This window comes from Serpula lacrymans, assembly GCF_000218685.1.
Source record: "Serpula lacrymans var. lacrymans S7.9 unplaced genomic scaffold SERLAscaffold_5, whole genome shotgun sequence".
Lineage (NCBI taxonomy): Eukaryota > Fungi > Basidiomycota > Agaricomycetes > Boletales > Serpulaceae > Serpula > Serpula lacrymans.
In genome coordinates this window covers 2,396,573-2,421,354 of record NW_006763294.1, presented here as the reverse complement: position 1 = coordinate 2,421,354, position 24,782 = coordinate 2,396,573, and the positions used below count along the sequence as shown (strand labels likewise).

The 24,782-nt window shown below is 45.4% G+C and overlaps 13 protein-coding genes across 13 annotated transcripts; 5 read left to right on the top strand and 8 right to left on the bottom strand.

Annotated features, from left to right (window-relative positions):
* Window positions 1-460: 460 nt before the first annotated feature.
* SERLADRAFT_355441 (uncharacterized protein) lies at window positions 461-3,566 on the bottom strand (the record flags this gene model as incomplete). The annotated part of the gene is made up of 16 exons (XM_007316920.1): window positions 461-683; window positions 748-792; window positions 856-1,001; window positions 1,064-1,202; window positions 1,265-1,371; window positions 1,426-1,546; window positions 1,600-1,661; window positions 1,709-1,757; window positions 1,809-1,905; window positions 1,959-2,174; window positions 2,225-2,264; window positions 2,322-2,346; window positions 2,399-2,441; window positions 2,500-2,697; window positions 2,752-3,314; window positions 3,371-3,566. 15 exons carry the CDS (start codon window positions 3,235-3,237, stop codon window positions 631-633), a joined length of 1,827 nt encoding a protein of 608 aa, XP_007316982.1.
* Window positions 3,567-4,880: 1,314 nt separating this feature from the next.
* SERLADRAFT_491657 (peptidyl-prolyl cis-trans isomerase D) lies at window positions 4,881-6,651 on the top strand (the record flags this gene model as incomplete). Its single annotated transcript, XM_007317145.1, has 8 exons — window positions 4,881-5,111; window positions 5,173-5,260; window positions 5,337-5,374; window positions 5,433-5,518; window positions 5,573-5,687; window positions 5,743-6,012; window positions 6,074-6,286; window positions 6,348-6,651. 8 exons carry the CDS (start codon window positions 4,997-4,999, stop codon window positions 6,539-6,541), a joined length of 1,119 nt encoding a protein of 372 aa, XP_007317207.1.
* A 34-nt stretch (window positions 6,652-6,685) lies between these two features.
* On the bottom strand, window positions 6,686-7,813 carry SERLADRAFT_491669 (RhoGAP domain-containing protein; the record flags this gene model as incomplete). Its single annotated transcript, XM_007317148.1, has 7 exons — window positions 6,686-6,789; window positions 6,847-6,940; window positions 6,991-7,023; window positions 7,078-7,251; window positions 7,313-7,384; window positions 7,425-7,594; window positions 7,651-7,813. The coding sequence occupies 7 exons, from the start codon at window positions 7,739-7,741 to the stop codon at window positions 6,686-6,688; spliced, it is 738 nt and encodes a 245-aa protein (XP_007317210.1).
* A 75-nt stretch (window positions 7,814-7,888) lies between these two features.
* On the bottom strand, window positions 7,889-8,707 carry SERLADRAFT_491666 (uncharacterized protein; the record flags this gene model as incomplete). The annotated part of the gene is given in 8 exon segments (XM_007317146.1): window positions 7,889-7,899; window positions 7,950-7,998; window positions 8,050-8,062; window positions 8,064-8,098; window positions 8,157-8,289; window positions 8,345-8,480; window positions 8,533-8,589; window positions 8,640-8,707. 4 exon segments carry the CDS (start codon window positions 8,547-8,549, stop codon window positions 8,070-8,072), a joined length of 315 nt encoding a protein of 104 aa, XP_007317208.1.
* Window positions 8,708-8,738: 31 nt separating this feature from the next.
* On the bottom strand, window positions 8,739-10,746 carry SERLADRAFT_491670 (uncharacterized protein; the record flags this gene model as incomplete). The annotated part of the gene is made up of 7 exons (XM_007317147.1): window positions 8,739-8,915; window positions 8,968-9,233; window positions 9,294-9,414; window positions 9,476-9,729; window positions 9,789-9,954; window positions 10,000-10,173; window positions 10,295-10,746. 7 exons carry the CDS (start codon window positions 10,349-10,351, stop codon window positions 8,739-8,741), a joined length of 1,215 nt encoding a protein of 404 aa, XP_007317209.1.
* A 703-nt stretch (window positions 10,747-11,449) lies between these two features.
* On the top strand, window positions 11,450-12,546 carry SERLADRAFT_464270 (uncharacterized protein; the record flags this gene model as incomplete). Its single annotated transcript, XM_007316919.1, has 5 exons — window positions 11,450-11,513; window positions 11,566-12,035; window positions 12,085-12,189; window positions 12,246-12,331; window positions 12,391-12,546. 4 exons carry the CDS (start codon window positions 11,831-11,833, stop codon window positions 12,412-12,414), a joined length of 420 nt encoding a protein of 139 aa, XP_007316981.1.
* Window positions 12,547-12,576: 30 nt separating this feature from the next.
* SERLADRAFT_360862 (uncharacterized protein) lies at window positions 12,577-13,370 on the bottom strand (the record flags this gene model as incomplete). The annotated part of the gene is made up of 3 exons (XM_007316918.1): window positions 12,577-12,955; window positions 13,034-13,218; window positions 13,275-13,370. 3 exons carry the CDS (start codon window positions 13,299-13,301, stop codon window positions 12,577-12,579), a joined length of 591 nt encoding a protein of 196 aa, XP_007316980.1.
* Window positions 13,371-14,049: 679 nt separating this feature from the next.
* Window positions 14,050-15,189, bottom strand: SERLADRAFT_464269 (uncharacterized protein; the record flags this gene model as incomplete). Its single annotated transcript, XM_007316917.1, has 4 exons — window positions 14,050-14,597; window positions 14,653-14,781; window positions 14,865-15,043; window positions 15,099-15,189. The coding sequence occupies 3 exons, from the start codon at window positions 14,872-14,874 to the stop codon at window positions 14,299-14,301; spliced, it is 438 nt and encodes a 145-aa protein (XP_007316979.1).
* Window positions 15,190-16,389: 1,200 nt separating this feature from the next.
* On the top strand, window positions 16,390-17,240 carry SERLADRAFT_385945 (uncharacterized protein; the record flags this gene model as incomplete). Its single annotated transcript, XM_007316916.1, has 5 exons — window positions 16,390-16,439; window positions 16,588-16,742; window positions 16,863-16,908; window positions 16,961-17,001; window positions 17,057-17,240. The coding sequence occupies 5 exons, from the start codon at window positions 16,437-16,439 to the stop codon at window positions 17,181-17,183; spliced, it is 372 nt and encodes a 123-aa protein (XP_007316978.1).
* Window positions 17,241-17,275: 35 nt separating this feature from the next.
* SERLADRAFT_436632 (uncharacterized protein) lies at window positions 17,276-18,969 on the bottom strand (the record flags this gene model as incomplete). Its single annotated transcript, XM_007316915.1, has 6 exons — window positions 17,276-17,762; window positions 17,826-18,090; window positions 18,159-18,514; window positions 18,618-18,748; window positions 18,849-18,868; window positions 18,924-18,969. The coding sequence occupies 6 exons, from the start codon at window positions 18,967-18,969 to the stop codon at window positions 17,276-17,278; spliced, it is 1,305 nt and encodes a 434-aa protein (XP_007316977.1).
* A 14-nt stretch (window positions 18,970-18,983) lies between these two features.
* Window positions 18,984-19,375, bottom strand: SERLADRAFT_385940 (uncharacterized protein; the record flags this gene model as incomplete). The annotated part of the gene is made up of 2 exons (XM_007316914.1): window positions 18,984-19,194; window positions 19,281-19,375. 2 exons carry the CDS (start codon window positions 19,302-19,304, stop codon window positions 19,003-19,005), a joined length of 216 nt encoding a protein of 71 aa, XP_007316976.1.
* A 1,066-nt stretch (window positions 19,376-20,441) lies between these two features.
* On the top strand, window positions 20,442-21,694 carry slh8 (hydrophobin; the record flags this gene model as incomplete). Its single annotated transcript, XM_007316913.1, has 4 exons — window positions 20,442-20,726; window positions 20,787-20,997; window positions 21,054-21,121; window positions 21,177-21,694. 4 exons carry the CDS (start codon window positions 20,585-20,587, stop codon window positions 21,191-21,193), a joined length of 438 nt encoding a protein of 145 aa, XP_007316975.1.
* Window positions 21,695-23,640: 1,946 nt separating this feature from the next.
* On the top strand, window positions 23,641-24,600 carry SERLADRAFT_436630 (uncharacterized protein; the record flags this gene model as incomplete). The annotated part of the gene is made up of 1 exon (XM_007316912.1): window positions 23,641-24,600. The coding sequence occupies one exon, from the start codon at window positions 23,641-23,643 to the stop codon at window positions 24,598-24,600; it is 960 nt and encodes a 319-aa protein (XP_007316974.1).
* Window positions 24,601-24,782: the final 182 nt, after the last annotated feature.

Genomic DNA, 24,782 nt, shown 5'->3' with positions numbered 1-24,782 from the left:
CTTGTGGTGAATCAGTGGTGAATCACTGCATTGTCCCGTACGCAGCCGGGAGTTTAGTGTGATCACTTTGCACGACGGGTTACAGCCACCGCACACAAGCGTGCAGTTGTTGCTGCCATCATTGGCGCCATCAAGCAGACGTAAGTAGAGCGGACACATTCCTTACCAAATGAAGTTGAATCCTTTGGATTCAGTACTGTCGCCTGGTGGTCAGTTGGTTGCCTGCATGCTGCATATGACATTGATGCTTATAGCGGTGCCTACATCCTGGGGGTTTGTAGGGATAATGATTACTTAGTAGTCACGTGGAACATCATTCCGGTAACCAACGCGTCTAATAGTGATCAGCATCAGTGACTCTGACTACGAACATAAACTAATGCACAATGTGTCTGATTTACATGATGCAAAGCACTGCAAGATATATACGACGAATCGGCCGGAATAGTGGAAGGGGTATATGTTTAAGGTCACATGTTTCATTCAAATGGTCTAACGACTCTAGTAGCAACAAAAAAAGGACGGGTAAACTTGTGGGTGGAAGGCAGATACGCTTGATACAGACAATGTAACCAACAAAACTGGGAGGGAGTCTGGGATGGGAAGTCGACGGCCAACAATTCTCTAAATTCATAATCCAATTTTGGACCTATTTAGAAGGCCTTCCTCGATAGCCTTGATTTCTGTGATCGAGAAGCACAGGAAATATATCAGATAGGAAAACAGGCAAAACAGAAAGTGTCATACGTAACGCAAGGTGAGTACTGTGGAAACGCGAGAGCGCAAAATTACCTGTACAAAATTTAGAAGTCGGAGTGAGTAGAGGACCCTTTCGAGTGGAGAGTAGGACCGCACCGATCCCAAACCATATTCCGTCATGTCCACACTGCCTCCAAACACCTGGCACTTGACCTTCCTCGTCAAAGCCCCATACTTGGGTGATCTGGGACGCAACTTCGGAGCCGCAGATATCTCGCACGACATCACGCGGATCGCCAAACCTGGGGAAGCACCCGGGATTAGTCAACACAAATGATAAGACTCGAGACTTGACAGCACACACCCAGTAGCAAAGACGATGACGTCTGCCTGCAGCTCTGTGCCGTCTGCAAAACGTAGCCCATGTTCAGTAAAATTCTCAATGGAGCTCCCGTTCTTGATCTTGATATGTCCATCAATGATGTGCTGGCTCGTGCCAGTGTCTATTGATTATAGTCAACACCTGAAAACTGATTGGGAGGTATGATGCTGATATGCAGCTTACCCAAGTAATATCCGCCCGCCCTCTGGAAGAGAAGCTGTGTCACCCCTGCTCCATCCGGACCGAGGTTAGTTTTGAAGCCCACTTTCGCGAGACCTTCCAAGATGTCCCTGAGAGGGTCCGCCGATCAGCAAAGTCTCCAGAAGTCACTGGACATAACACACTTGTCCGTCGTATTCGCTACAGATGGCACCATACGCTGGTGCAGGAGCTTGACTACAGCATTTGGGAATGCGCTGCTCAGATGATCAGCGGTATCAACCGGGAAGCCTTCCTTGTAGTATGCTTCGTAGAAATATATATTAGACATCGAACACTGGGACAAGTGTTTGAAATACCTCCAAGGATTCCCTTGCCCACAGCCTTAACAGATACGACGAAAGTAGACGACCTCTGGTACCTAGACGAAAGTAAGTATCCTGAAAGTGAAATAAAGGAAATCCCAACATAGTGATATCTACGCCATGATTACAAAAATCCTGAGCTAGATCATGGCCTGCCAAGGCTATTCAAAATTGCTCTTCCGGGAGGATTATTTCGATCATACCTGAGTTACAAGCACCTACTACGATTGCTTTCTTCCCGACATAATCAGCGGCCGATGTGAATCCAGAAGAATGTACAGCAGTCCCCTTGTAATGCTCCTATAAAGTCTGCTTCAGCCATTTCAGTAAACAAATGATCAGAAGATGGGCACTTTTCCTGGAATTTCGGGAGTAATAGGGATGCCTCCTCCGAAGCCAGTGGCAAAAACGAGATGCTTAATCGTAAATGTTCTATTAGCCTTGCCCTTACGACTGATTTCTACCGTCCATGTCTTTTCCTGCTTGTTCCAAGAGGCACTTTGGACTGTCGAGGACGTCCAAACATTCAACTCCAGAAAATTGGCGTAGCTTTCGAGCCAATCTGCAAGCTATATAAATGGTCAGTCCTGGAGCTTTTTGATTGATTGTAGCACTGCACCTTTAGGGAAGGAGTGTAAACAGGCCAGGATGTCGGAAACCTACGGTAGAGAGTTAGTACAACATGAGTTTAAAACAAGCGCTTTCCAAGAACAGACTTCAAGTATGGAGTATGGCAATACCCTAGAATACTTGTTCAGGAACAGCAAAAGAAGAAAAGAAAAAATTATCATACAAACTGGGTCATGCAAACAAAGAGTCCTGTAACGATCCCTCCACTGCACAATATCAATTAATTAATTTCTCAGACCGCAGATATGTCTCTTAACCACTTACGTTGTCGCCGATACGAGGCTTACGGTCAACGACTAGCGTGGGCACGCCCATATACTGAAGGCGAGCAGCGACCTCTAAACCGACGTGCCCAGCTCCAATCACAACGACTGTTGGAGTGGTATCGACGAAATCGATCTTTTGATTGAGCCTATCCTTCCATGTACCATGATCGGCTACATGGTCTCGTAATGGCCCAACCTGCAGTGATGTCAATTTCGAGGACTTGAGAACACAGAAATCGACGATACTCACTTGTTCGGGGAAATCATGCAAAGAGTCTAGACAAGTGAAAAGCGTATAGGCTTTCCATATCAAACCAGGGAGAGGGACTAGATTAAGCACTGCTGATGCCTTGCCATATTTCGTCGTAAAATCAAAACACAGACGCAACAACGCTAAATCAGGATACGGTCTCTGAAGTGCAGGCGCACGGAAGGGTTCCTCAGAGAGAGTCAAAGCAGATACACCGATTTCGCCTAAGCGAACATCTAAAAGGTGCTTTATTTTTGGCTTTCCATGAAATGTTCGAAAGTCCCAAGTAAAGGCCAGAATATCCTTCCAGAATCCGCCATCAAGAAAGAGATCAGAGGCCAAGGCGGTATCATTCGACAAGATTGCCTTTGAGAACTCGCTGAACCAGGCTTTGCCGATATCTGCAGCAGAAACATCTTCCAAAGGCTCGGTTATACCGAGCCTATCTAGGGTGGGTAGTTGGAGGGGTGTAGAGTCAGTGGTCATGATTGGTATGCTGGAAGCTAACTGAAGCAGAGCTTAAATAGATAGGATCTAGCGAACAAAGGACTTTGATTGGAGCACTGGGGATCGCCTCGTGAAAAGGGAGAACATAAGGGCTATAGAGGAGGTTACATACTTCCCTAGGTCCGGTGGGCAAAGACGCAACGCTAAACCCCGCAAAGGATAGGAAAGTCACGTAAATTTACTCACTATAGATATAGCTCGTGACCTCCTTCTTTGCTACTCCTGAGGATCGGATAGCTGAGAATGTGGGTTTGGTACCAGGCGTATGGGAATCAGAATGGAACGTAGGAACATAGATATTCCTGTCCGAGTTCCGGACTCGGGATTCCCTTGCAATATCAGCTGGAGATATTACTATCAAGCTTACGTCCTACTTGGTCACCCGGATAACAGACTATAACATGTTGGTCTCATGAATGTCGCCTGCCAGGACGGATGACTTGGCCGCAGTCGCATAACGAGAACGTCAGGATTGGATTGGAGGAAGCCATTAACCTTGAAGCAGATTCAAGTAACAATCCCCATCGGCGATTTGATCGAGCATCATGGAGTTTTGTTGCAATTGCAGTGATTATCAAGGTAAAAGCAAGTTCAATATTTTGGCGACATGAGTGTAGATCATGATGCTTAAACTTGGAACTTTGGTACCCGGACACGTGGCTGCGCGGTCCTACAGTCTAGTTCATCAACTCGAACGCCCATGGCGAGCAGGCTAGGGAAAACAAACCATGGTCTTACCTTCAATGTACACTTGCGAAATACTGTTCATTTTAAACCCACACCATGATAAAATCTTGATTTTGGCAGGATAGCTCAAGGCAGGGCTTCAATACTAATAAACTATACTCTATGCTGCTTCTGATTTCCTGGAGTCTTGGTTTTGAAGAACTCAGATGGTCTTTCTCCTGGGTTTGCGATCTCAAATCAAGTCTCTGCGATGACGCATCATGAAAGGCATTGTGAACGTAAATTATCAGCCTCCATCCAAACAGATGGCTCGAAACAAGATCATGCCATCTCTCCAGTGGGTTCTTGTGTACCTCCTTCATGTTGATTTGGCCCACTTTATTCTCATTACCGACATAGAACCTCGCCTCATTACGAGCCGCTCACACTCTTCTTTCCACGAGTGCCAACCCTAGTCTGTTCAGTCTTAAGCAAACGAGATTTTTGGTCGCTCTTATCTTATTGAAGATTCAAATTTGCATATGTGGCCCATGCTCTCAGTCGAGAACACGAAATTAGAGGAGCACCGTGACCAAGATCGTACATTTTACCAAGCGATTTCATCGAGTATGATTGTCTCTGCGACAATCAAAGGGCCCTAAGAGAAACAAAATGATCAATACGCACATTTCACAACTGAATAAGATCAACCTGAAGGAGAGATAAGGGGATGGTGGGAGGTTTACAAAAAGAAAGAGTGTATCGAGAACTTGGTCATGAAATTTGGATGACTACATGAGAAAGTAATAATGAGAAAAAGGGACAAGCGATCACTGTACAGATGAGGCACTGCAAGATAAAATGATGCTTGTTGCGCATATATCTGAATCAGGTCTCTTGAGTCAATTATCACTGCCGCGCCTACTAGTAGCGCGTGTAGGTGAGTTGCACTTTCTGGTACGTTCTACCACATTACATAACGACTCAACACTGTTCTCGCTTCTATAAATTGTTAGACTTATTTCTTGCACCCAGTCTCAGCAGATCTAAAGCTAGTTCACTGCAATCCATAATGGCGTCTGAGCGCACGATCACATACTTCGACATTACCATCGGAGAGAAGCCTGCAGGACGCATCATATTCTCTCTGTATAACGATCTAGTACCCAAGACAGCTGAGAACTTCCGTATGTATGACCTTGTCTGTAGATTTTACCTCCCATTTCCCGGCTTACCTCGTGGCTACAGGTGCGCTATGTACAGGTGAAAAGGGAGAAGGAGCATCAGGCAAGAAGTTGTCTTATGAAGGCTCCCGTTTTCATCGAATCATCAAAGAGTAAACATTCGCGCTCTTATCACTCAAGGGCTAAATAGCAGACATACTAACGCGTCTCTCTATTCCGTTGCCATAGCTTCATGTGTCAAGGAGGTGATTTCACAGCTGGAAATGGTATGATCTACTTGGCGAACGCGCGCTTTGAGGTAGACTTATCACCGAGCGTCTGTAGGTACCGGTGGAGAGTCCATCTACGGCGAAAAGTTCGAAGATGAAGGTTTCCTTGTGAATCATACGAAGCCTTTCCTGCTCTCAATGGTAAGATCGATATGCTATTCTTATTCCCTTTCAACACTAAACAACTCGTGCTAGGCAAATGCTGGTAAAGACACCAATGGCTCTCAATTTTTCATTACTGCAAGGCCCTGCGCACATCTTGACGGTAAACATGTTGTTTTCGGTGAAGTCGTCCGAGGCAAATCGATAGGTTATTAGTTATCTGTCCAGTTTCTTTTCCAATCGCTTTAATACCACCCTCACAGTTCGCCAGATGGAAAATTCCCCCACGTCATCTGGTGACGTCCCAACCTCTCCTATCGTCATTGCTTCCTGTGGTGTTCTTTCCCCCGACGACCCTGACCTTGCGCCTGTTGAAAACACGGATGGCGATGCCTATGAGGACTATCCAGACGATGATGACCGTGATGTCCAAAACCCCGAAGTCGCACTAAAAGCCGCACGAGAAATAAGGGAAATCGGCAACAAACTCTTCAAAGAAGGTCAAACCGAACTAGCTCTCCAGAAATACCTTAGTAAGCTCCACCGATTTTGTAATGTTGCTCATGAATCCTGACTTGGGTCACGATAAAAAAGAGTCCATTCGTTATCTTGACGTACATCCCGTGATGCCGGATAATTCACCGCCGGAGTTGAAGGATTCTTTCGACTCGTTGATGGCTCCACTCCTCCTAAACTCTGCTCTTGCTGCTTTGCGAGTGCAACCTCAGACGTTATACAATGCGACGGTCGCTCAGGACAACACTACTCGTGCCCTCAACAAGCTCGAGTTGAATGCCGCAGACAAAGGTCAGCAGATCCCATTTACTTCCTGTAAATCTTGAGAAAGCTTCCTGACGATGAACTACAGCCAAAGCTTTATACCGACGAGCATTGGCCCGTGTCATTCTAAAAGATGAGGAAGAAGCCGAGAAAGATCTCGTGCAAGCCAGTGAGCTGGTCAAAGAGGACCAGGCGATTGCCACCGAGCTGGCTAAAGTCAGGCAGCGCAAGAAGGAGAAGCGCGACAAAGAAAAGAAAGCCTTCAAGAAACTGTTTGCATAACAAACGGAACAAGTAAATGTAATACAAGCTGATCAGATGTAATCCCGTGCTACGGTTGTACATTGCTTTTAAATACCAAGGTTATCCAAATCTTTGTTTAGTTCCGCGTTGCATAGAGTGGTATCGGTTAAATTGGAAGTACATTCAATTGATGAAAAAAAGTAAGAAGTTCTGCTTCCCGATAGGCGAAACACGAGGATAAGTGTTGCTTGCATCATCGCGAAGTAGTATGGGAGCAAAGGTAGAGGCTACGTGACAGGCGGAGAATAGTCAGTAAGATATATCCTGTGGCAATGATTACGTGCCTAATGCTCTAGCTCTTAGAGACTGGTTAGGGGATGAGGCCGATGAACCCTGCTGGCTGATATAATGCAGGAAAGCCGTCACAGATACCCAAACCTATACAAATTCAATAATCAGTCAGTCTTCAACTAACTGTGTATACTCACATTCACAGATTCGGTCGGAAATCCGTCCAAGAGCTGAGAAAACAACTTTGATGTGTGATACGAACTAGCTACACAATGACCACGCACCTCAAAAGCTTCATCTCGATTTTCGGCCTCCAAACATTTGGCATGTAAGGAAGCAGGAACAACCGGTTCTGTCAGGGAATCTAGAAGTTGTAACAGGGTTGAACCGACTGCTAGAACCAAGGCGCGATCGTGCGGAGATGCCCTCGGTGGAAAGTCGTTTCCTGTGTCTAAGGACTTGTTGTTAACGAAGTTAGCATGATTATCCAGGACAGGAATATAGTTCATGTCCACTTACCTCACGAATGTCAGCAACTAGACTTTCGTCCACTGGAGATGTAAACAATCCGTACTGCACAATCGCAAGCTGCTAAGTGTCATTCTTTGAGGTCGGAAATCTACCGACGCACAGAATCACGGGCATAAGACATTAACCAGTTGATTAGCCGCATGATTTCCCTTGGAGCATTGATCGATTGCCGCCCATTAGATAAAATCAAGTTCTGTGGGGACTTGACAGAACGTATAGGCCCAGGAAGGCGAGTAAGCCTGGACAAGGAGTTTGCAAAACACGTATATTCTATGAATAAGCGACATCAATATATCGAACATCAGGGATACAAATATAAACCTTACGGTATTCCCCACGGACAGTAATGAAGTGATCTTTCCCAAGCAAGGTATGTAGGATGAGTGTGCAGTCAATGCGAGTTGAACCAAGATTCATTTTGGAGGCTCTATCGTTATCCACATACGCAGTGATTGCAACTTCTGTTGATTCGCCTGGTCTTAATAAACCCTGTTGTAGTTGTTCAATCAGATTGCTGTACCGGAGGGTTTGAGTGTAACTTACTGCCACAGGCTCGAGATTCATCCACTGTGGACCTGGTCGCAAAAAGGGTGAACACTATGCATACAAGAGGTCTTGGGCTTACAGATTGGTACGTGCACATCAACAGGCACAAATCGATACGCGCAGGGGATCTACAGATGACATAATGAAAGTTGCGCCAGAGCACATAAACAATAACATACGCTTCCGACGTTTTCAAGCTTTAATGCACGGCGAAGGCGCCGCATATAGCTGGATTGAAGGTATGTACTAAGCGTACGACCTCCTAGAAAAAAGCAGGGGACTCACAAAACTTTCCCGAGAGAGATAGTGGTCGCCTCTAATTTTAACCTGGGAGGCGTCTCCGACTCTTCAAAACCTGCTACTTCTTGAAACAGGTCAGAAACTGCGTTTCCATAATGTTCGTTATCAAGGTTGTCGATCTATGAAAGAATAATGACGATCAGACAAATTCATGCAAAGTGCACATGATCATACTTGAATATCAAACTCGCCAGAGACAGGCCTATGGTCACTCAGGGTGATTTCAGGGTGACTAACGTATGACAATTGCTTCACTTGTATCAAAGGGTTCGACATATGTAAGATGCGATCTGTCCAAGCAGGTTTACGTCTCAAGTTGTCGATAAGTACAGAATCGATCGACGACGGCGAAGAAGTCTCACTTTGCATCGTATCCCATATTATTATCCGTTTGTACGCCAAGGACGAACTTGTAAGACCTGATAAGAGGTTAGGTCAAAAACCATGATGTTGGGAAGATATCACAAACGGTGGGTGGGTGACAGGATACTCCGAAAAGCCAGCAAAAGCTTTTCCAGCACGAATAGCATTCCTCAACTAGATATTTTGAACTCGTATATCAAAAAAATTAATTAGTCTGACATACCTGGTCATATTTCACCAAGGTCGCCATATTATTGTTTTCGGAATTTCGAGTAACTATTAAGCTCCTCACATCGGAATCATCAATGTCTAGTCTATAGTTTAAGTCTGGCTCCCACGTCAACAACAGCATACCAACTCTAAACGAGACTAACAGACCTCCCTATTGTACTTCGCATTAGTTTTACCGACCAAATATATACAGATCAACTTACTATCCAGAACAAAGCATCAGTCTCATATATATTTGTCGTTGGCACTTCTGAGGGTAGTGGGGCTCCGGCGGTTGAAGCTACATCGTCCGTTGTGTTACTCTCAAATGCAAGGCGTCTGGACAGTTCGTGAAAGTCGTAGTTGCGTCTGTCTACCATTTCATCAAATGCGGCTAGATGAGAATTGACAAAGGTGAGCACCGCAGGGCGTGGCTGCCTTAGTGAAGGTGAGGTGGGAGGAGTATAAGTTATGCGTAAGGCAGTAGCGCCTTTGTTTCCCTACATTAATGATATTATCAGAATCATATGTCAACATTGAATTGAGAAACTCGCCATGATCCCCATGATACCAGAGCCAGCAACGCTGGATTTAACGTTACTGAAATAAGGTGCCAAAGAACTTTTGACGATCACCAATAGCAGCATGCCAACGAGTTGCTTCGATGCTAACTGCAAACAAGTTTTAGCCATTGGTACGATATGAAGCGAGTCGCCATAGAACCAACAGCACCTTCTGATAAACTGCGGCTTTCTCGCCTAGAGCTGCGAAGACAGAAACCACCCAGGCATCCTCCTTTAATGTACTGGTAGAATACAACAAAGCTTCTGTGGAAAGGTCTAGTTCTTGAAAGCCTAATACTAGAACATCAGGGTCGGCATCAGTATTGCCCTGGATGTTATTTTCCTGTAATGAAGTTTGTGAAGATCCTGGATGGGTTGCGGAGACGGTTAAGTGGGGATCATTAGATGCATCCAGCGATTGAACTGTGCTGCAATGTTAGTATCCCGAGCTTGATTGTGCTAGAACAACTATCACAACTTACCATTATTTATGGGATCAGAGAAAAGCTCAAAGGGAGAAACTGGTGCTACGGGAGGTATGAAAGACTTCCCTCCCTTTTGCCTCGATATACCACCTCTGACCCATGCTGATAGGTCCTGTGAAGGGTTCTTTCCGTTGACATTAAAGGTTCCGATACGCAGCCTAAACTGTCTTTAGCAACTTAGGGGTTTACCAGTCGAAAATACACACCGAAGGGGACCATTTGTAACTCTCGGTGATGCACTCTTGCATCTTTCAATTGCCGTCCTACGAACCCAATCTTCTCGTATAATATCTATATCACCCATGTCGTCTCCGGGAAGCCCAGCACTCGCTGAAGACAGTCGTAAGTGCAGGGGCTGACGAGAGATCCGAATATCTACCACTTTATACTATAGGTCAGTTTGCGTGTCCAAATCATATTTTACTGAAGAAAATCATTCATGTTTAACCGGTTTCAAAACATGCAAATGATACAAAATATATGGTATAAAAGATGATACATACAGGATGGAAGAGATTTCTGCTTCCGAATGTATGGAGCGATCCACTGGTGGCCGTCATATGCACTCTCCGGTTTGTCTGCACAAGAAATGTCACTATATGCTATCGCAGAAGCCAGGCACATACACTCAAACGAATCAGTTATCGATTTGAGATAATTGTATTCCGCCAGCAGGCGTTGCAACCGTTGAGTGTCTTGGACTTTCACTGACAAAGGTTTTGAATCTCCATCCTGAGACTTCAGGGTAAGCGTAAATTCTTAGGAACGACGGTTAGGGTACAGATAATATGGAGACAGTAAGTGCATGGCCCATATTACATACCAGAACGAGACGAATTTGCAGATGATGGTAAATTCGAACTCGATATTTCTTTCTTCGGTTGAGAAACTCCGATCGTGAAATCAGTGACAATCGGATAGGCCCATTGCAGCCGAAGTCCATCGTACAGAGCCCTGGAGCGATATTTAAAAACGAAAAGCCTTGGGGGGGAAAATGAAGTGAGTATCAATATCTGGAGGTATGGTAATGTGCATTGTAATTGTCGTAATAAATAAAAACATTTCCTCATCCGCACCACTGGATTTTAAGCAAATTCCTGCCCATGATGATAAAGCTCCTTTGCCCATTCGGCGAGAACCTGGTACAAGCTAGTGATAAGAAACTCACCCTCCCTCTTCGACACGGCCATCAGGGAGCTTGTGTACAATCACAGCCAATATCCGCTTGTTCTGAACGTTGTTGTTATAGTCGACCGGCTGATATGTGAGATTTCGCATCGAAGGCACTTGGTCACGGTCATCTCGCTGTAATATCCAGTTAGCCTCCAGGGCAACCCTCAGTTCCTCTGTGGACCGCAAACAAGATGTGACTGTTCTGTCAATGTATCCGTAGTCCAACACCATATGTCGCAACGTTAAACAATTCGTCTATATGATAATGTTGGTAGATTTGAACACTCGAACCTGAAGAATCTAAGAAGTCGGATTCAAAGCTGAAGATGAGGTTATAAATGGAGAAGTTGCCACTCCTAACTCGCGGTGTACTGTACACACAGCCACGGCACGTGCCAAGCAAGAGTGACGTTATTTTCCACGTTACCCCGCTATCACAGGTGACCCAAACCAGTAAGTGGCTCCTCCCACCCCAGTGTCATGGTGCACACGAGCATGCAGCACTCAGCGTTCGCCAGTTAGTTATCACAATCAGTGTGCTAAAATGAAGTACTGTGTATGTACAATGCATGGAAGACATGCTTATGCGACGTGTATCAAGGAAGCACTTCAAAATAATCATCCTTCACATCGCTACGGTCCATGAAAACGTACAAAGGATGGTCACGGGAGCAAGGTATTTGGTCTCGAAGGTGGCGTCAGCCCTGGTATCACCGTTTTCCCGATGATATAAAGGGCCCCATCCTTTCTCAAACCTCTTTCCAAACAATTCGAAAAGTCCTGTTTTACATCTGTCCATCAGTTCAAATCTTCTCATACTTATCCATATTCTCGATTTGGAGGCCCTACACACTCTGTAATACGGCATGACTCGTACCGAGCGCTCAGTCTTTCCCCGTGCTGCCGTGAGGGACCGCTCAGAGTCAAAGTCGGGTCTTGACAAATCTCTTCGCAAAAACGGAGGTGGATACCACAACTGGGGCAGTCTCGCCGATGAAGGCTACCTAGAGGCTGCTGCTTTGGAAGACGAGCAACGAGATCTCGCAGAGGTGACTGCAGGTCAACCTAAAGGTATGCGTTGCACTACTTGATCACATCCCTATCTGATCTCTGCGTGTAGTTGCTGAATCCAAGAAGCCTACTACCGACAGAAGGGGAAGCTCCTTCACTGAAGCAGAAAGAGAGAGTGCTAGACAGTTCAGGAAAATGGCCCTCAAAGGGGAAGGTATAGTAATCTATTTTGGTCATTGATTAATCCGATTTCATTGTCTTTAATAACAGATATTGATTTATCGGCCATCGCACGCACTTCCTCTGCTGTTTCCACCTCTCCGCCAAACAAGACCCCCGTTGTCAACGGTGCAGAAGTAAGCGCCACAGTATGAATGCATGTTGTACATTTGCTAACCATGTATCTATTGTAAAGACGTCTAGCGTCAAGTCCGCTTAATTGTCAAATCTGGCGAGCTATCATAGTCCAAACGTGTTGTATTTCTTTAGTCCATGTATGTATTTTGTAAGCCACACGACGAGAAGTTAGGAGAAATCATATGAGGCAGTTCTGCGCGATCATCCCTAGCCCAGACCTTGATATATATAGTGAAACCAATATTTAGAGAGAAAATACCTCCCTGACGAGTTCTGCCTTTGAACAACGTGTGGGACGTGACCTACATTTTGGGCAAAGTTCCTTGTCGAACAGCTTTTCTCGAGCCCCTGCAAGAAGAATTGACGTCACTAAACCCAGCTGCTCTGCCTCAGCTACAGTCAGCGATTCTTTACGTGTGCACAGTGCTTCGTATGCAGGAGCAAGCCATGTCTTGACATGATGTTTTTTTGCTAGAACAATCTGAGAAACAGGGAGCATAGGGGGTATGGATTTCTCTATCTCTTCGATAGCTCGCTCACGAATCCCGTCCATGCTGTAGCGGGAGGAGATGGACAATAGAGAGATCCATTCGTCCAGAGAATCAAGCGGTTTGCCGTACAAACTGTGACATTGATATTTCAGTACCACGATACGATAGTATCGGTATTGTGTGTCAATAACATATATTCATTTAACGAACCTATTATAGAAGAAATTCAAAAGGCTTTCGAATTCCAAACGAGTTACTTCCGGTAGGAAAATAGGCTTGTCATCTGACTCTCCTTCTGGGCCTTCTTCTGTAGGAGGACAAGAGAACATAGACCGAAACACATCGGATTCTCGCTGTAGAAAGTATCGATGCACCTTAAAGAGCACGCCATCCACCTGATGAGCATCACCAAATCAGTCTGGTCACAATTAAAAATATCAAACAGTTTTACCAGGAATATGGACATAACATCTTGCATGAAAAAGGTTGGGTGGTATCGATTAGTCTGAAGGGCGGCTCGTGGTATCAGAATTGAGAGGGCACTGTTTATGGAGTCAACAGGGCTACCAACCCCGGGCGCATGGCCGAATGTGCTCGCGTGAGGAGGTAAAGATGTGTTTAGAGAAGGCGCCGAAGAGCTCAAGGATGCATTGTAAAGATGCTCTGACCCATTCGAACTCACGCTGGACGCCGTGGGCTCATGAGATTGATACTGAGAGCTTGGAAGTGGTAGACCTGAAGCAAGTGAAAGAGGAAGTTGATTCCAACTCATTCTTGAAAGTTGCGAGGGTGGACGAGGTAAGATTTCTGTTAGGTCAGAGGCAAGACTGATATATAGCTTGTGCACATGTGTAAGTCGCATGTCCTACATCCTGGATAATTCATTAGGGAAGCAGATATAAGCTGAGATATCAAACTTTGTCGAATGGAGGCAGCTTGCAGCTAACACGAGGACGTTTGTTGTCATCTAGAAGCAAGGGAGTTACATTTCCCCACTGCGCAAAACGTCCTATCTCAGTGGAAGGGCACTACAGAAAAGGCCAAAGACATCAGCAACATGTGAAGATATATGTGATCGACAACTCCAGGCGCTCGATGATCGGTAGCTCATTTCCGATGTCGCGTGCTTGCGCCAATACTCACGCAACTTGTTCGAGTCACTTGTTCTAATAAGACAGCGTACATCGAGGTAGACAACATCATCCCGAAGAGAGGTTGAATCAGATGCAGAATGATATGTTCATGATGCTGGGTGAATAAAATTAAGAATTTTAATACAAATGAAAGTGTCGCAAAATAAACTGATGCCGAGGAGCTCCTTTGTCGCCAAAAGAAAGAACGGATAACCTAGATTGAGAACTGGTGTGACTTTAGCCTTGTGCCATCATGCTATGAAGACCTCGCCTAGTCTTGTGTAGCTCGAGCATGTACAAGCGTGTGCCAAGTGAATGGCGGCAAGCGTGCAGGGGCATCCATTATTCCAACGAATGCGATCTGTTGGCGATGCAGTCATGATCTGTCAGGTATACAAGGAGACTAAGGCCATCCGACCACCCAGCCTCCACGCTTTCAGATAGGTGGTCTAAATCGAGGTGGGGGAATATTCGATGTTGAACAACAAGGCAGTCTGACAATGGCTGGGGAAGACTTGAGTGCATTGCTGCGGTTGTGACCAAGAACGTTGTCCCGCTGAGGTCCGCATAAAAAATGTCCCGAAGATCATTCTGTCGCGCGCCGGCAAGGTCCGTAATCACTATCGGACGAGAAAAGAACTCTGAGTGATGCGACACATCTTAGTGTTTGTCAAACATCACGGGCATGCGGCCTACCTTGGTCCTGAACCCCTAGCAAATGACGTGGGGGCATGTAGGTTTTCCAGTACACGATATGGACATTCCCCGCAAATGCCGTATCTTCTAGTTTCGAGTGCAGGTAAAACAGTGATGGAACAACGCCGCCTTGATGAAGCACACCGAAAACAGCGGACAAGACAAAGTTAAAAAGAACCCATGATACCTGTTAAAACGGAGAATTAGCTTACGGTAGTACATTCACCCGGGACCTGGAAACTTGCCCAGAACAACTTTCCCGCACGGACTATGTTGCCGTGATTTACAACAAGCACAACAAATGGAAGTAAGAGGGGAATGAGGAACCGGGGTTCTTGATGGGGCTGGATCGATAGCACGGCCAGTGAGATAAAAATGATATAGACAGCAGCTACATGCAACACAATATCAGCGAGGTCACAGTGAATTCAAAGATGATCTGGTACTTTGGTTGACCACAGTTGTTGCATCGTCAAGCTTGTGCCGGGAATTGCGATCGTATAGTGCACCGAAGGCAAGCCACACCATACTTGGGCCAATAATCATCGGAAGATTGACGAAGATATGTAACCATCGGGGATGTAGCCCGTGCTCAGCTAAGTTGTCCGGAGAAAAGTTGTAGAGCAAAAAGTTCAAAGGAGTAATAGTGATACTCGTGAGGCCTCCACGGAAATAAATAGAATCAACGGCGATGAATGCAACGGCGGTCAAGACAGCGGTGACCAAAGGAGGAAATAAAAGTTGGACCCATAAATACCCCAAACTATTACTTTGTCGCGATTTGTAGGTGGTGTTCTGCCGCATAGTCCAGAGTATTACTTGATATGCTATCGGCAGCCCAAAGACAAGAAACGTGACTCTTGTGAATATCCCAGTAACAAAAAAGAATGCCAGGAGGTTGAGTTGACGTCTCTAAGTGCCATACACAAAATGTTCAAGATTCCTTAGCCAGATGAGTCTGTAACAAAGCTCACTTTTCGATCCAGCTTGTTAGCAGTGCGAGCAACAATACTACGCAGCAAGACAAGACATATTGCCAAAATTAGGGCTTCAATCGAGTTCGAAAATGGTCGCACTTGGAATGTATGCAAGACATGCGAAGAGGCTATGAGGATAAGCCCATGACGTCGCTGTGCTGGTTGGGTTATCAAGGCGGCAGCGCAATAATCTGTGGGTTAAAATTAGTTCAGTCAGATGTACCATAAAGTAAACATGCCAACCAATTAGTACGGACAAGCCGAAAAAAGATAGACGTTCCAAACGAAAGATAAGAGACGGGACAAGAGATGGCGACCCTTAGGACAACATGTACCGTAAGATGGCGAAGAGTAGAAGAGGCACATCAAGGTACTTCACCGCCGAGCAGAGCTTTCGCGAACCAGAAAGGTAACCCAGTAGTGACGAATGGCGGTACGATGGAACGTATAGGAGACTTGAAATCCCACTCCCAAGTCTGCAAGGAGTGATATCCGAGGATACTACCTTTCTGGACTGTTAATTCATGGACTCATCAAGGAAAACCCAATTTAAAAAATACCAGCTAGGACCTCTCCATTCTGAAAATGTTCGTCAGGATGTATGTAGCCCGTCCCAAAGAGAGCAAAACATATGCGAAGTAGCAAAAGGCAGATGTAGATTCCTCTGAACGCACCATTGCTGAGGTGCATCTAGACTAACTTAACGCTGCAGGGAAAGAGGGACATAGAAAATGCCACGCGAGCTGTTCCCGTGACGCACGGAGTTTGAAACGCATCTTGACCTCGAACATTTATCGCTGGTATAGCATGGTTCGTTCGATGGCCTTTTCACCAGTTTATCATCGCTAATCTCTGCTCATATCCTACCTCGTTGCACGACAAATCGAATGTTATAATGCTTGATTGCAATATTCTCCTGCTTTGGTGTCGATAATCTCGGTGTTCACTTCCACACCAGGCCTCCTTACATTTCTGTTCCGAATGCAACAATCTCCTGTACCCAAAGGCCGACCAGCAACGTCGTATCATGGTCTATGCTTGCAGAATATGTCCTTACGATGAGATAGGCGAAAACAAGTGTGTCTATCGCAACGATTTGTTGACTGTAACGAAGTGAGTGTGCTTACCAATGATGGAATCGTAATCTTCCAAACGATGCACGACTGTTTTGCTCCTCTTGGGGCTGCTGGATGTGGTATACATATTGAGGCTTGTGCTGATTCGCTTGGATAGGGAGCAAGTAGGAGTTACTACAGATTTAGGTGCTGACCCTACTTTGGTATGCTCTCCGTTTTTGCCCCTAATGTATGCTAATGGGGTGGCTACTAAAGGCGCATTCAAATATACCATGCCCGCAGTGCGGTCATGAGGAGTATGTTCTTACTTATATCTCTAAAATACTTACCTCATTCTATCTTCGTTTCTAGTGCCGTTTTATATCAGGACCAGTCAAAGCGAAAGGAAACTCGCATGATATTATTCTTTGTCTGCACAAAATGCAATCATAGCTTCACGGATCCGACGCTACCACTGGACAATAGACCGGATACATAATATGGTAGTGTCGACTTGATATTAAAATACAGAATTTCAATATCATGAAATAAATGGTCATGGTGGCCAATAATTGTGAATTCAGTAAGCTTCTATTCCTTCCGTATGCTTTCGCACCAGAACAAAACTTTGTTGGTGGCCCCGTCGACGAGGTCTTGGTATCCGATATTCTGACTAGGAATGAACAGTCCACAGTGAGCCGCGACTTCGTCTTCAACGCCAGCTATCTCTACACTTTCCCACTTGTCCCAGCCACCGAACCCGCTTGCAAAACCTTTGGGTAGAACGACAAAGTTTCGACTTATTGCAAGTTTCTTCTCTCTCTTCAGTCTTTTCTCATGCTCTTTCTTGGCCTTCTTCAACGCTTTCTTCTGTTCCTTGTCGTCCACTTTCTCCGCATTTTCACCGACTGGAGCATCCACATCGTCGGGCGACCCCAATATTCCTTGACCCTGAGGAGAATCACCTGCGACGACGTCGGCTTCCATATCTCCTGTGCTAGTGGGCGTGGGCATAGCTCCAGCAATGGCCACGTCTGGGGGGTCACTCGTAACTTCTGCCTGTTGTGGTTGCGCTCCCCTAGGTTTAGTCCGAGTCCAATAGTTAGTCCATTGTCCCCTCCACTTCACGAGCCGCGCATACCGCTCATGCAGGCCAGAAGGATCAAACATGCAGGAACCAAACTGGAAATGTTCAATTATCCATGTTTTACCTGCATCTACAGGAGAGTCAGAGTGTTTGTTCACCCAGCGGATAGCTGGATGAGACACTGTACGATCCACGTACGGCGTCACGCGTGCAGTGAACTGAGATAGAAATGTGGATGGTGTGTGACTTGGAGATGGGGATGAGGATGGTCCCGGAGGAGAATGCGGGAGCGATCCACTCTCCCGCCGCCATTGGGATGCTAAACGGCGACAGTAAATGAAATTTTGTTTCGGATAAAAGATACAAGATAACACGATGATAACGCACGAGATAGACGCCCTTTAAATGTGCTCCAGTCATCTGTTACCCCTTGATCTACGATGTGCACCTGTTCCTTGTCATTCATCGATTCGTCCGTTTGCTGAGGAGTGGGCCGGGTTTCGCTCTCCGATAGCTGGTTCTTATTATCCTTTTTTGAATTGTCAGGGAACAAGGATGCTATACCACTAATAACAACATGGGGGTGCATGCCCAGGAAAGGTGTATCGAAAGCAATCATGCCAATGATGTGCTGAGGCCTCGAATTCTGAACGACTGATGGGTGTGTTGCGGCATCAGCAGCAAGGAGGCCCCCCATGGAGTGTCCGAGGAGTATCACATAGCCAGGGGGCTGAGTAGAAAGCCTAGAATGATGAGGAGTTGTCAGTGCTGAATATAAACCTTTACGTTGAAAGGTACCCGTCCGAAAAAGCAGGTTGACTGATGGAAAAAGAAGTCAGGACTCACCATTCCAAGAAGTTCTTCGTAGCGTAAGAAATCGGCTTGACACTCTTGTAAGTCGGATACAAGCTGCTCTGAACTCTAAAGTGGGGTGGCATTCGAGCTGCTAAACTTGCTTGCAGATGGGTCGGGAACGACTGGTTTGAGATATCAGTATGTCAGAAGATATCGAAACAACCACCATTATTGACAGATGTTCGATATCATAGACTCCTGCGGTGTTCCGTCGTTACTCACCTGAAAAGTACTATCGTTGCCTACACGAATATAATCAGTATGAAACCCAACTATTCAAAAGCACCGCCCACGAACCTTGAAACCCATGGATGTAGATAAGATGAATGATAGTTTGAGTCATCCTGCCTTGCGACGGGTTAGATTACACGAGGATCTAAGCCAATGCATGCGTGGATAATAATATCGTGACTTTGCTAGAAGCCGTGGGCTCATGGAACAGAACCGTGACGGATGTGACCCCATCATCATGATGACCAGAAGAGTCACATTGTAGGAGTATATCTTCTTTCGAATCCTGGAGCTCCACAGAGCTTGCTAGAAGAAACTTGCACTTAATGGACACATGCTAGCTCAGCATCAACAACATTGTGCGTGGTGCAGTAAAAGAATACAAATCAACCACAGAAAGTTACTGAACAACTTCAGCTATACCTCGATCATGACACAATCGACCATCAGGGTTAAAAACCGTCGAGGATGACAGCGTGTACGACGAATGCTACGGAGAAAATATGATCAAGAAGATCAATATGCCGTACCTTGCTTGGTACCTCGGTCTTATCCTTCAGGATGACGTGTGGCAGGTGGACCTTTGAGAGCGTAATCGCGTTGACAGATTCCCAGACTTGACTTCGAGCAACGCCCAACGAATGTGAGTGCCCATCATTGGATTCTGTGTTGAATGAAATATCAAGGAAGATGAGTCTGTGCGTGCGTGATTTAAAGTCAGTGCTGAGTAAATTCTCATCCATCAAGTGAACTCCAAGAAAACTATGGTAACTGATGCGCAGCGCAGTGACGGGAACGTCGGCATCCGTATATCAAAACGAGACATAGCGAACTTCTTCTGCATACGACTGGCGTCTCCACAACTTGAAGCGACCGCTTCCCGCTTCGGTCTCAGGCGAAATATCAGTGAATAATCTTCCAGTAGGACTGAGGTACTTTTTTAAAGAAATTTGAGCGCTCGAAATGTTCCATCTTAAATCTATACTTAGATGGACCTGACAATGAGCAAATACCTAACGCGCTCGGGGCGATGCTGAAGCCCAAAGGTCTGGACAAAGGTCTGGAAGGGCGTATGTTCAGAATGCTGTTCTGCGGGACAGAGCAGCCCGTTGGATCAAGTCATGTTGAACCTGAATTTGAGCGCGTTGGTTCAATGAGGATATCTTACGATAGACCTTGGCGAGTGTCATTGGTGGGAGGGGAGCAGTGTGATAAAAAAAAGGCTCTTCGGCCCATCATGAAAGAACGCATACGTACCGTAACTCCACTAGCACGTTTTCGTTCATGTCTTCGACTGATCAAGCGCGCGGGCCTGAGAAATGTGCAGATCAGAAACATTTGCAGATAAAAGAATGTGCAGCACTGAGTTCGGGTACTGGGAGGTGCAGGTGAGCTGAAGATAACTACATGCTATGAAACGCGAACCTATTACTGTACAAGGATCACTTGGTTGTTGTGATGAGAGATTGTCCAGGACCGCGGTGTGACAAGTAGTGACACATATATGACAGTGATATATGCGGACTAATCGGAGCTTCGAATTCTTTAGGGTTCTCCGTAAATGCGGTTGGTATCCGATCCTTCGCTTAAGCGACGATATATAACCCAGCATTCTTCAACTACTTCTCAGTTTTCCCGACTTTCCTTAAATACCGTTCGTTTTTTCGTCACCTTCACTTCACCACCGGTTTCGCGGCTTTAGAACCTATCTTCAATCTTCAATCACAATGAAGTTCGCATACGTTTTCGCCTTTGTCGCTGCCGCTGCCACCACCGCTGGTGCTACTTACACCGGCGAGACTAACGCCAACCGCATGGCTCGTGGTCTCCCTCCCTTGCCTCCCGTCCGCCGCGCGACCCCGGCCTCCCGTAGGCATCTCATCATTTTGACGAGATGCAGTCTCTTATTTTATCTCTAAAAATTTACAGGTGCCCGTCGCAGCTCTCCCTCCGGTTCCCCTGGCGGTGGTCAGTGCAACACCGGTCCCGTTCAGTGCTGTGACAAAGTCCAGAGCGCTAACGAAGGAATTGTCCCTGAGCTTTTGTCTCTCCTCGGTCTCGAGGGTATCAGTGATGACACCCAAGTTGGTCTCACCTGCAGCCCTCTTTCTGGTGTTGGTGTTGGCGGCGGCTCTAAATGGTGTGTTGTTCTTTGTTATCAGCTTTAGACGTTAATAACTTTTTTCGCTTTCACAGCTCTCAACAACCAGTTTGCTGCAGTAACAACAGCTTCAACGGTCTCATCAACATTGGATGCTCGCCCAGTATGTATCTTGTCTTTCTCACATGCTGTATAATTTTCTCAACGTTCTATTACAGTCAACATCAACCTTTAGACGCCTCGCACGCATGATATCAACGTGCTTCCTAAACCTTCCGGTCGTTACCTCGCTACCCTTGATACCATAACGTTTTTAGCAAAAATCGTAATAACCGATACCATTGGTTCTCGGACTCCCCTTTGCCTTCTTTTTCCGGAGCCATTTCTACACGTCGCTTTATCAGTTTACCTTATTTGTTGCGTTTTCTCCACTCCCACACGTTTCTTTTATTGCTGCAGTAGATGATCTGTTTTTTTTTGATTGATGCTACTTATCGCGGTATATGAAAATTGGAGTGGGAACATTTTTGCACGTGGCTACATTAACATGCAACGCAATGATAGGTTCGCGTGTTTATGACTTTCAACTTGTGCTCCTTCTCGAGATCATTGAAACTCGTATATTCGTATGTTGGTTGCTTCCTTGGCTTATCTTACAATCAGTTGATTGATTGAGAAGTTGAAATCGATTCCGTGTCTGTATATGTACTTGGTTGAAACGATCTTTTGAATTGCACCCTGGGTTCATTTCATTGACAGTTCACCGCGCGTTCATACACGCACAGGCCTCGTTATCTCGCAACCGCATCTATCATGTCAATAAGGGTATCATCGCTTGACAACGTTATTGCGGCATGTTCAGAAGTCAGATGGAGGTTGGTGCTATGTTAAATCAAATCCACGCTGAACCTTTTCGCCAGAACGCCTTGGAGGATTACTGCAGTCCCACTCGGGAGTCTCCGCAGGTCACTGCGTCACGGGAGGGATCACACTTTGGCGGCGATCTTATAGTGTTGATCCCAATTTGTAAGCCGCAACACCTCAGGCAGGGACTTAATCCGTTACGTAAGGGCCTCAAAGACCCATTCTTTGTCGACGGGTTTGGGACCTTAAGTATCCCCTCGCTGCCGAGGTTTCCCAGCCAAGTATATATATAGTATTTCTAAATGCAGCGGTACTTGAACAACCCTCTGGTGCCCTCTGGAGTTTGTAAAATATTTCTTTGTTCCAGAGGCCTTCTAGGGCAATATTTACAGCATTATTTCCATATAATGCATACTCTTTATGTGCTCATGAAATACTCTGTCAAACCTCTGTCAGACCCTCAGGCAACCTGTAGGAATCCTTCTGTGAAACCTCGTGAGAACCCTCCAGCCTCTACTGTGTCCGGGTCAATCATCCATATATGGATATCCAGAGCACTACCTCCCAAAACATTACTGCTTTTGGAAGCAGCTGGCTCCACATGTTTGTTTTTTCGCTATTTCTGGGAATCTTAGCTTGTAGATATCACTTTAAACACCTATAGCATACTTAGCAGTGTATATTTATATTGCTCCACCTGACAGATAGTGTGTTTATGTAGCAGAATACCGTCATAATTCAAAAAACATCGCCCAAAAAAGGAAATAACAGAGGAAAGAGGGTTTTGGGAGGGTTGGACAGGTTATCACAGCTCATAATTAGGCTCTGGACATTATCCAGACCTTATAGATGATTTTTTGTAGAGAAAACTGGTGCTTTTTTGCTATGCACCATGTCAGAAACACTGAAACAATGATAAAAATAAGAAAAAACATAAAAAAGCGGAATAAAACATAGAATAGTGCATGATATAATATCATACAAGGTATACTAAGGTTGCAGAAATGTTTCAACATAGTGTATGCATCTTTATGGTCACTCTCCTCTGACCAGGCCGCGCATTTGCGTCTGCCAGTCGGGAGAAGAACCGAGAGCCTAAGTGTAAAGACCCTAGCTGTTATGCCGGTAACCCGAGCAGCGTAGGACTTAAATCACACAACAAGTGTTTGACAAGCAAGTATAAGAGTAAATCTACAACTAGGGTATGTACATGGATATCGTGCTAGTTATATAGAAGAAGGCATGAGGCTACGGTGAGGTATGACGTAGCGTATTGGTAAGTAACATGTGTAATGCGTGAGGCTGATTGGTAATGAGTATTACTAATGTGTCACGTGATTACTAGATAAGATAAGATCAAAGAGAGATTAGGTTAGGTGAGATAATGGTCTCTATCTCGCGATTAGATAAAAAAGATGAGTCATATGGGTACGATCGTGACACTAAGAAGCCGGTTAAAACTAGACAACCGTTCGGACCCAGTTTTTCTACTATAACCTTTTACATAAAATTCATAAAAATACAAAAATAGCACAATACGTACACAGTCAGTGGTGAACAGAAGAGGATCACCTTGACTCAAAGAGAAACAGATAGACTACTAGAGATCTTAGAAGCGGTGTATCGATCCAGCTTATCACTGGTGAACTCCTTCTATGCTCAGTAGAGACTTTTACATCTGGATCAGCGAACAAAACATCTACACTAGAGACTACATTTTTTAAGGACAATTCCCACTCCCTACCATCACACCAATCAGAAGCCTCTCCCCTGTAATAAAACAAGAAACTCCCCCGCCACAACAACTCGAATTCGAAAATGTCCAATTTAGAGTACCGAGATCAGCCCGAGCAATCCAGCAGCACGGACGACACATTTTCTCGGGAAATGATGGACTCATTACCCAGAATAGACACTCCCCCGCCCAAAGAAGTCTCTTTGGAGGCATATGTAAAACAAGAAGTCGAGAAGGCAATCAGAGAAACTCGCCTTCTATACCAGTCCCAACCCGACGAGGCACTAGAAGAAGTGAGCGTCTTAGAGAGAAGACTAAAAAAGACTACAAAGACAACACCACTCCCAGAAAGAGTGGAGAGAACTAGGACAGCCCTGGAAAAACCAGAAAACTTTTCAGGAGATAAGAAAAAGTATCAGGCTTTTAGAGAGTCCTTACTTTTACACTTCGAAGATAACGCTGTCTATTTCGAAGATGACAGAAAAAAGATAAGCTTTGTGCTATCTTTTATGAAAGAGGGAGAAGCCGTGGCCTTTAGAACCGACTGGCTAGAAAACAGAGTCGACGCCCAACAAATGGGGCTCGACATCACAAACACATACGGAAGTTGGCCGTTTTTTACCGACAAAATGGAAGAAAGATTCAAAGACAGTTTTGAAAAAGAAACTGCAAAGAATGAAATATTGACCCTAAAACAGGGCAATGAGACTGCTCAGGCCTTCTTTGAAAAGTTTGAAGAAAAGAAGAGGTGGGCAGGATATAACAGCAGAATGAACGAAGAATTCCTGGTCTCACTATTGAGACGAAACATGAATAAACCCTTGGTAGACCGGGTGATCTACGGAGGGCATATTCCCAGAGATTACCAGGAATGGAAACAAGAACTCATCCGGATAGACTACATCTGGAGAGAAAGAGAAAAAGAAAAGAAAGGATCCGAATTTGGAAGGAAACCAAACGAAAAGAATTCGGCAAAACCAGAGAAGAAGAAAGATGGAACTGGCTACACCTATACGGTGTCATGCACCAAAGTTGATTGGTAGCATGGACAGGTGTCAATAACGAAGCAAATATTCAAAAAGACTCGCCTTTGCGCCACACAGGCACAGTGCCACGTGGAATAGTAATTAATATTGCCCTTTTTGAACTTGTGGCTGATCAGCACCACCTCTATTAGGCAATCCAGTCACGCTCACCTTTGCTTTTCCATTCGGTACTTTCGGCA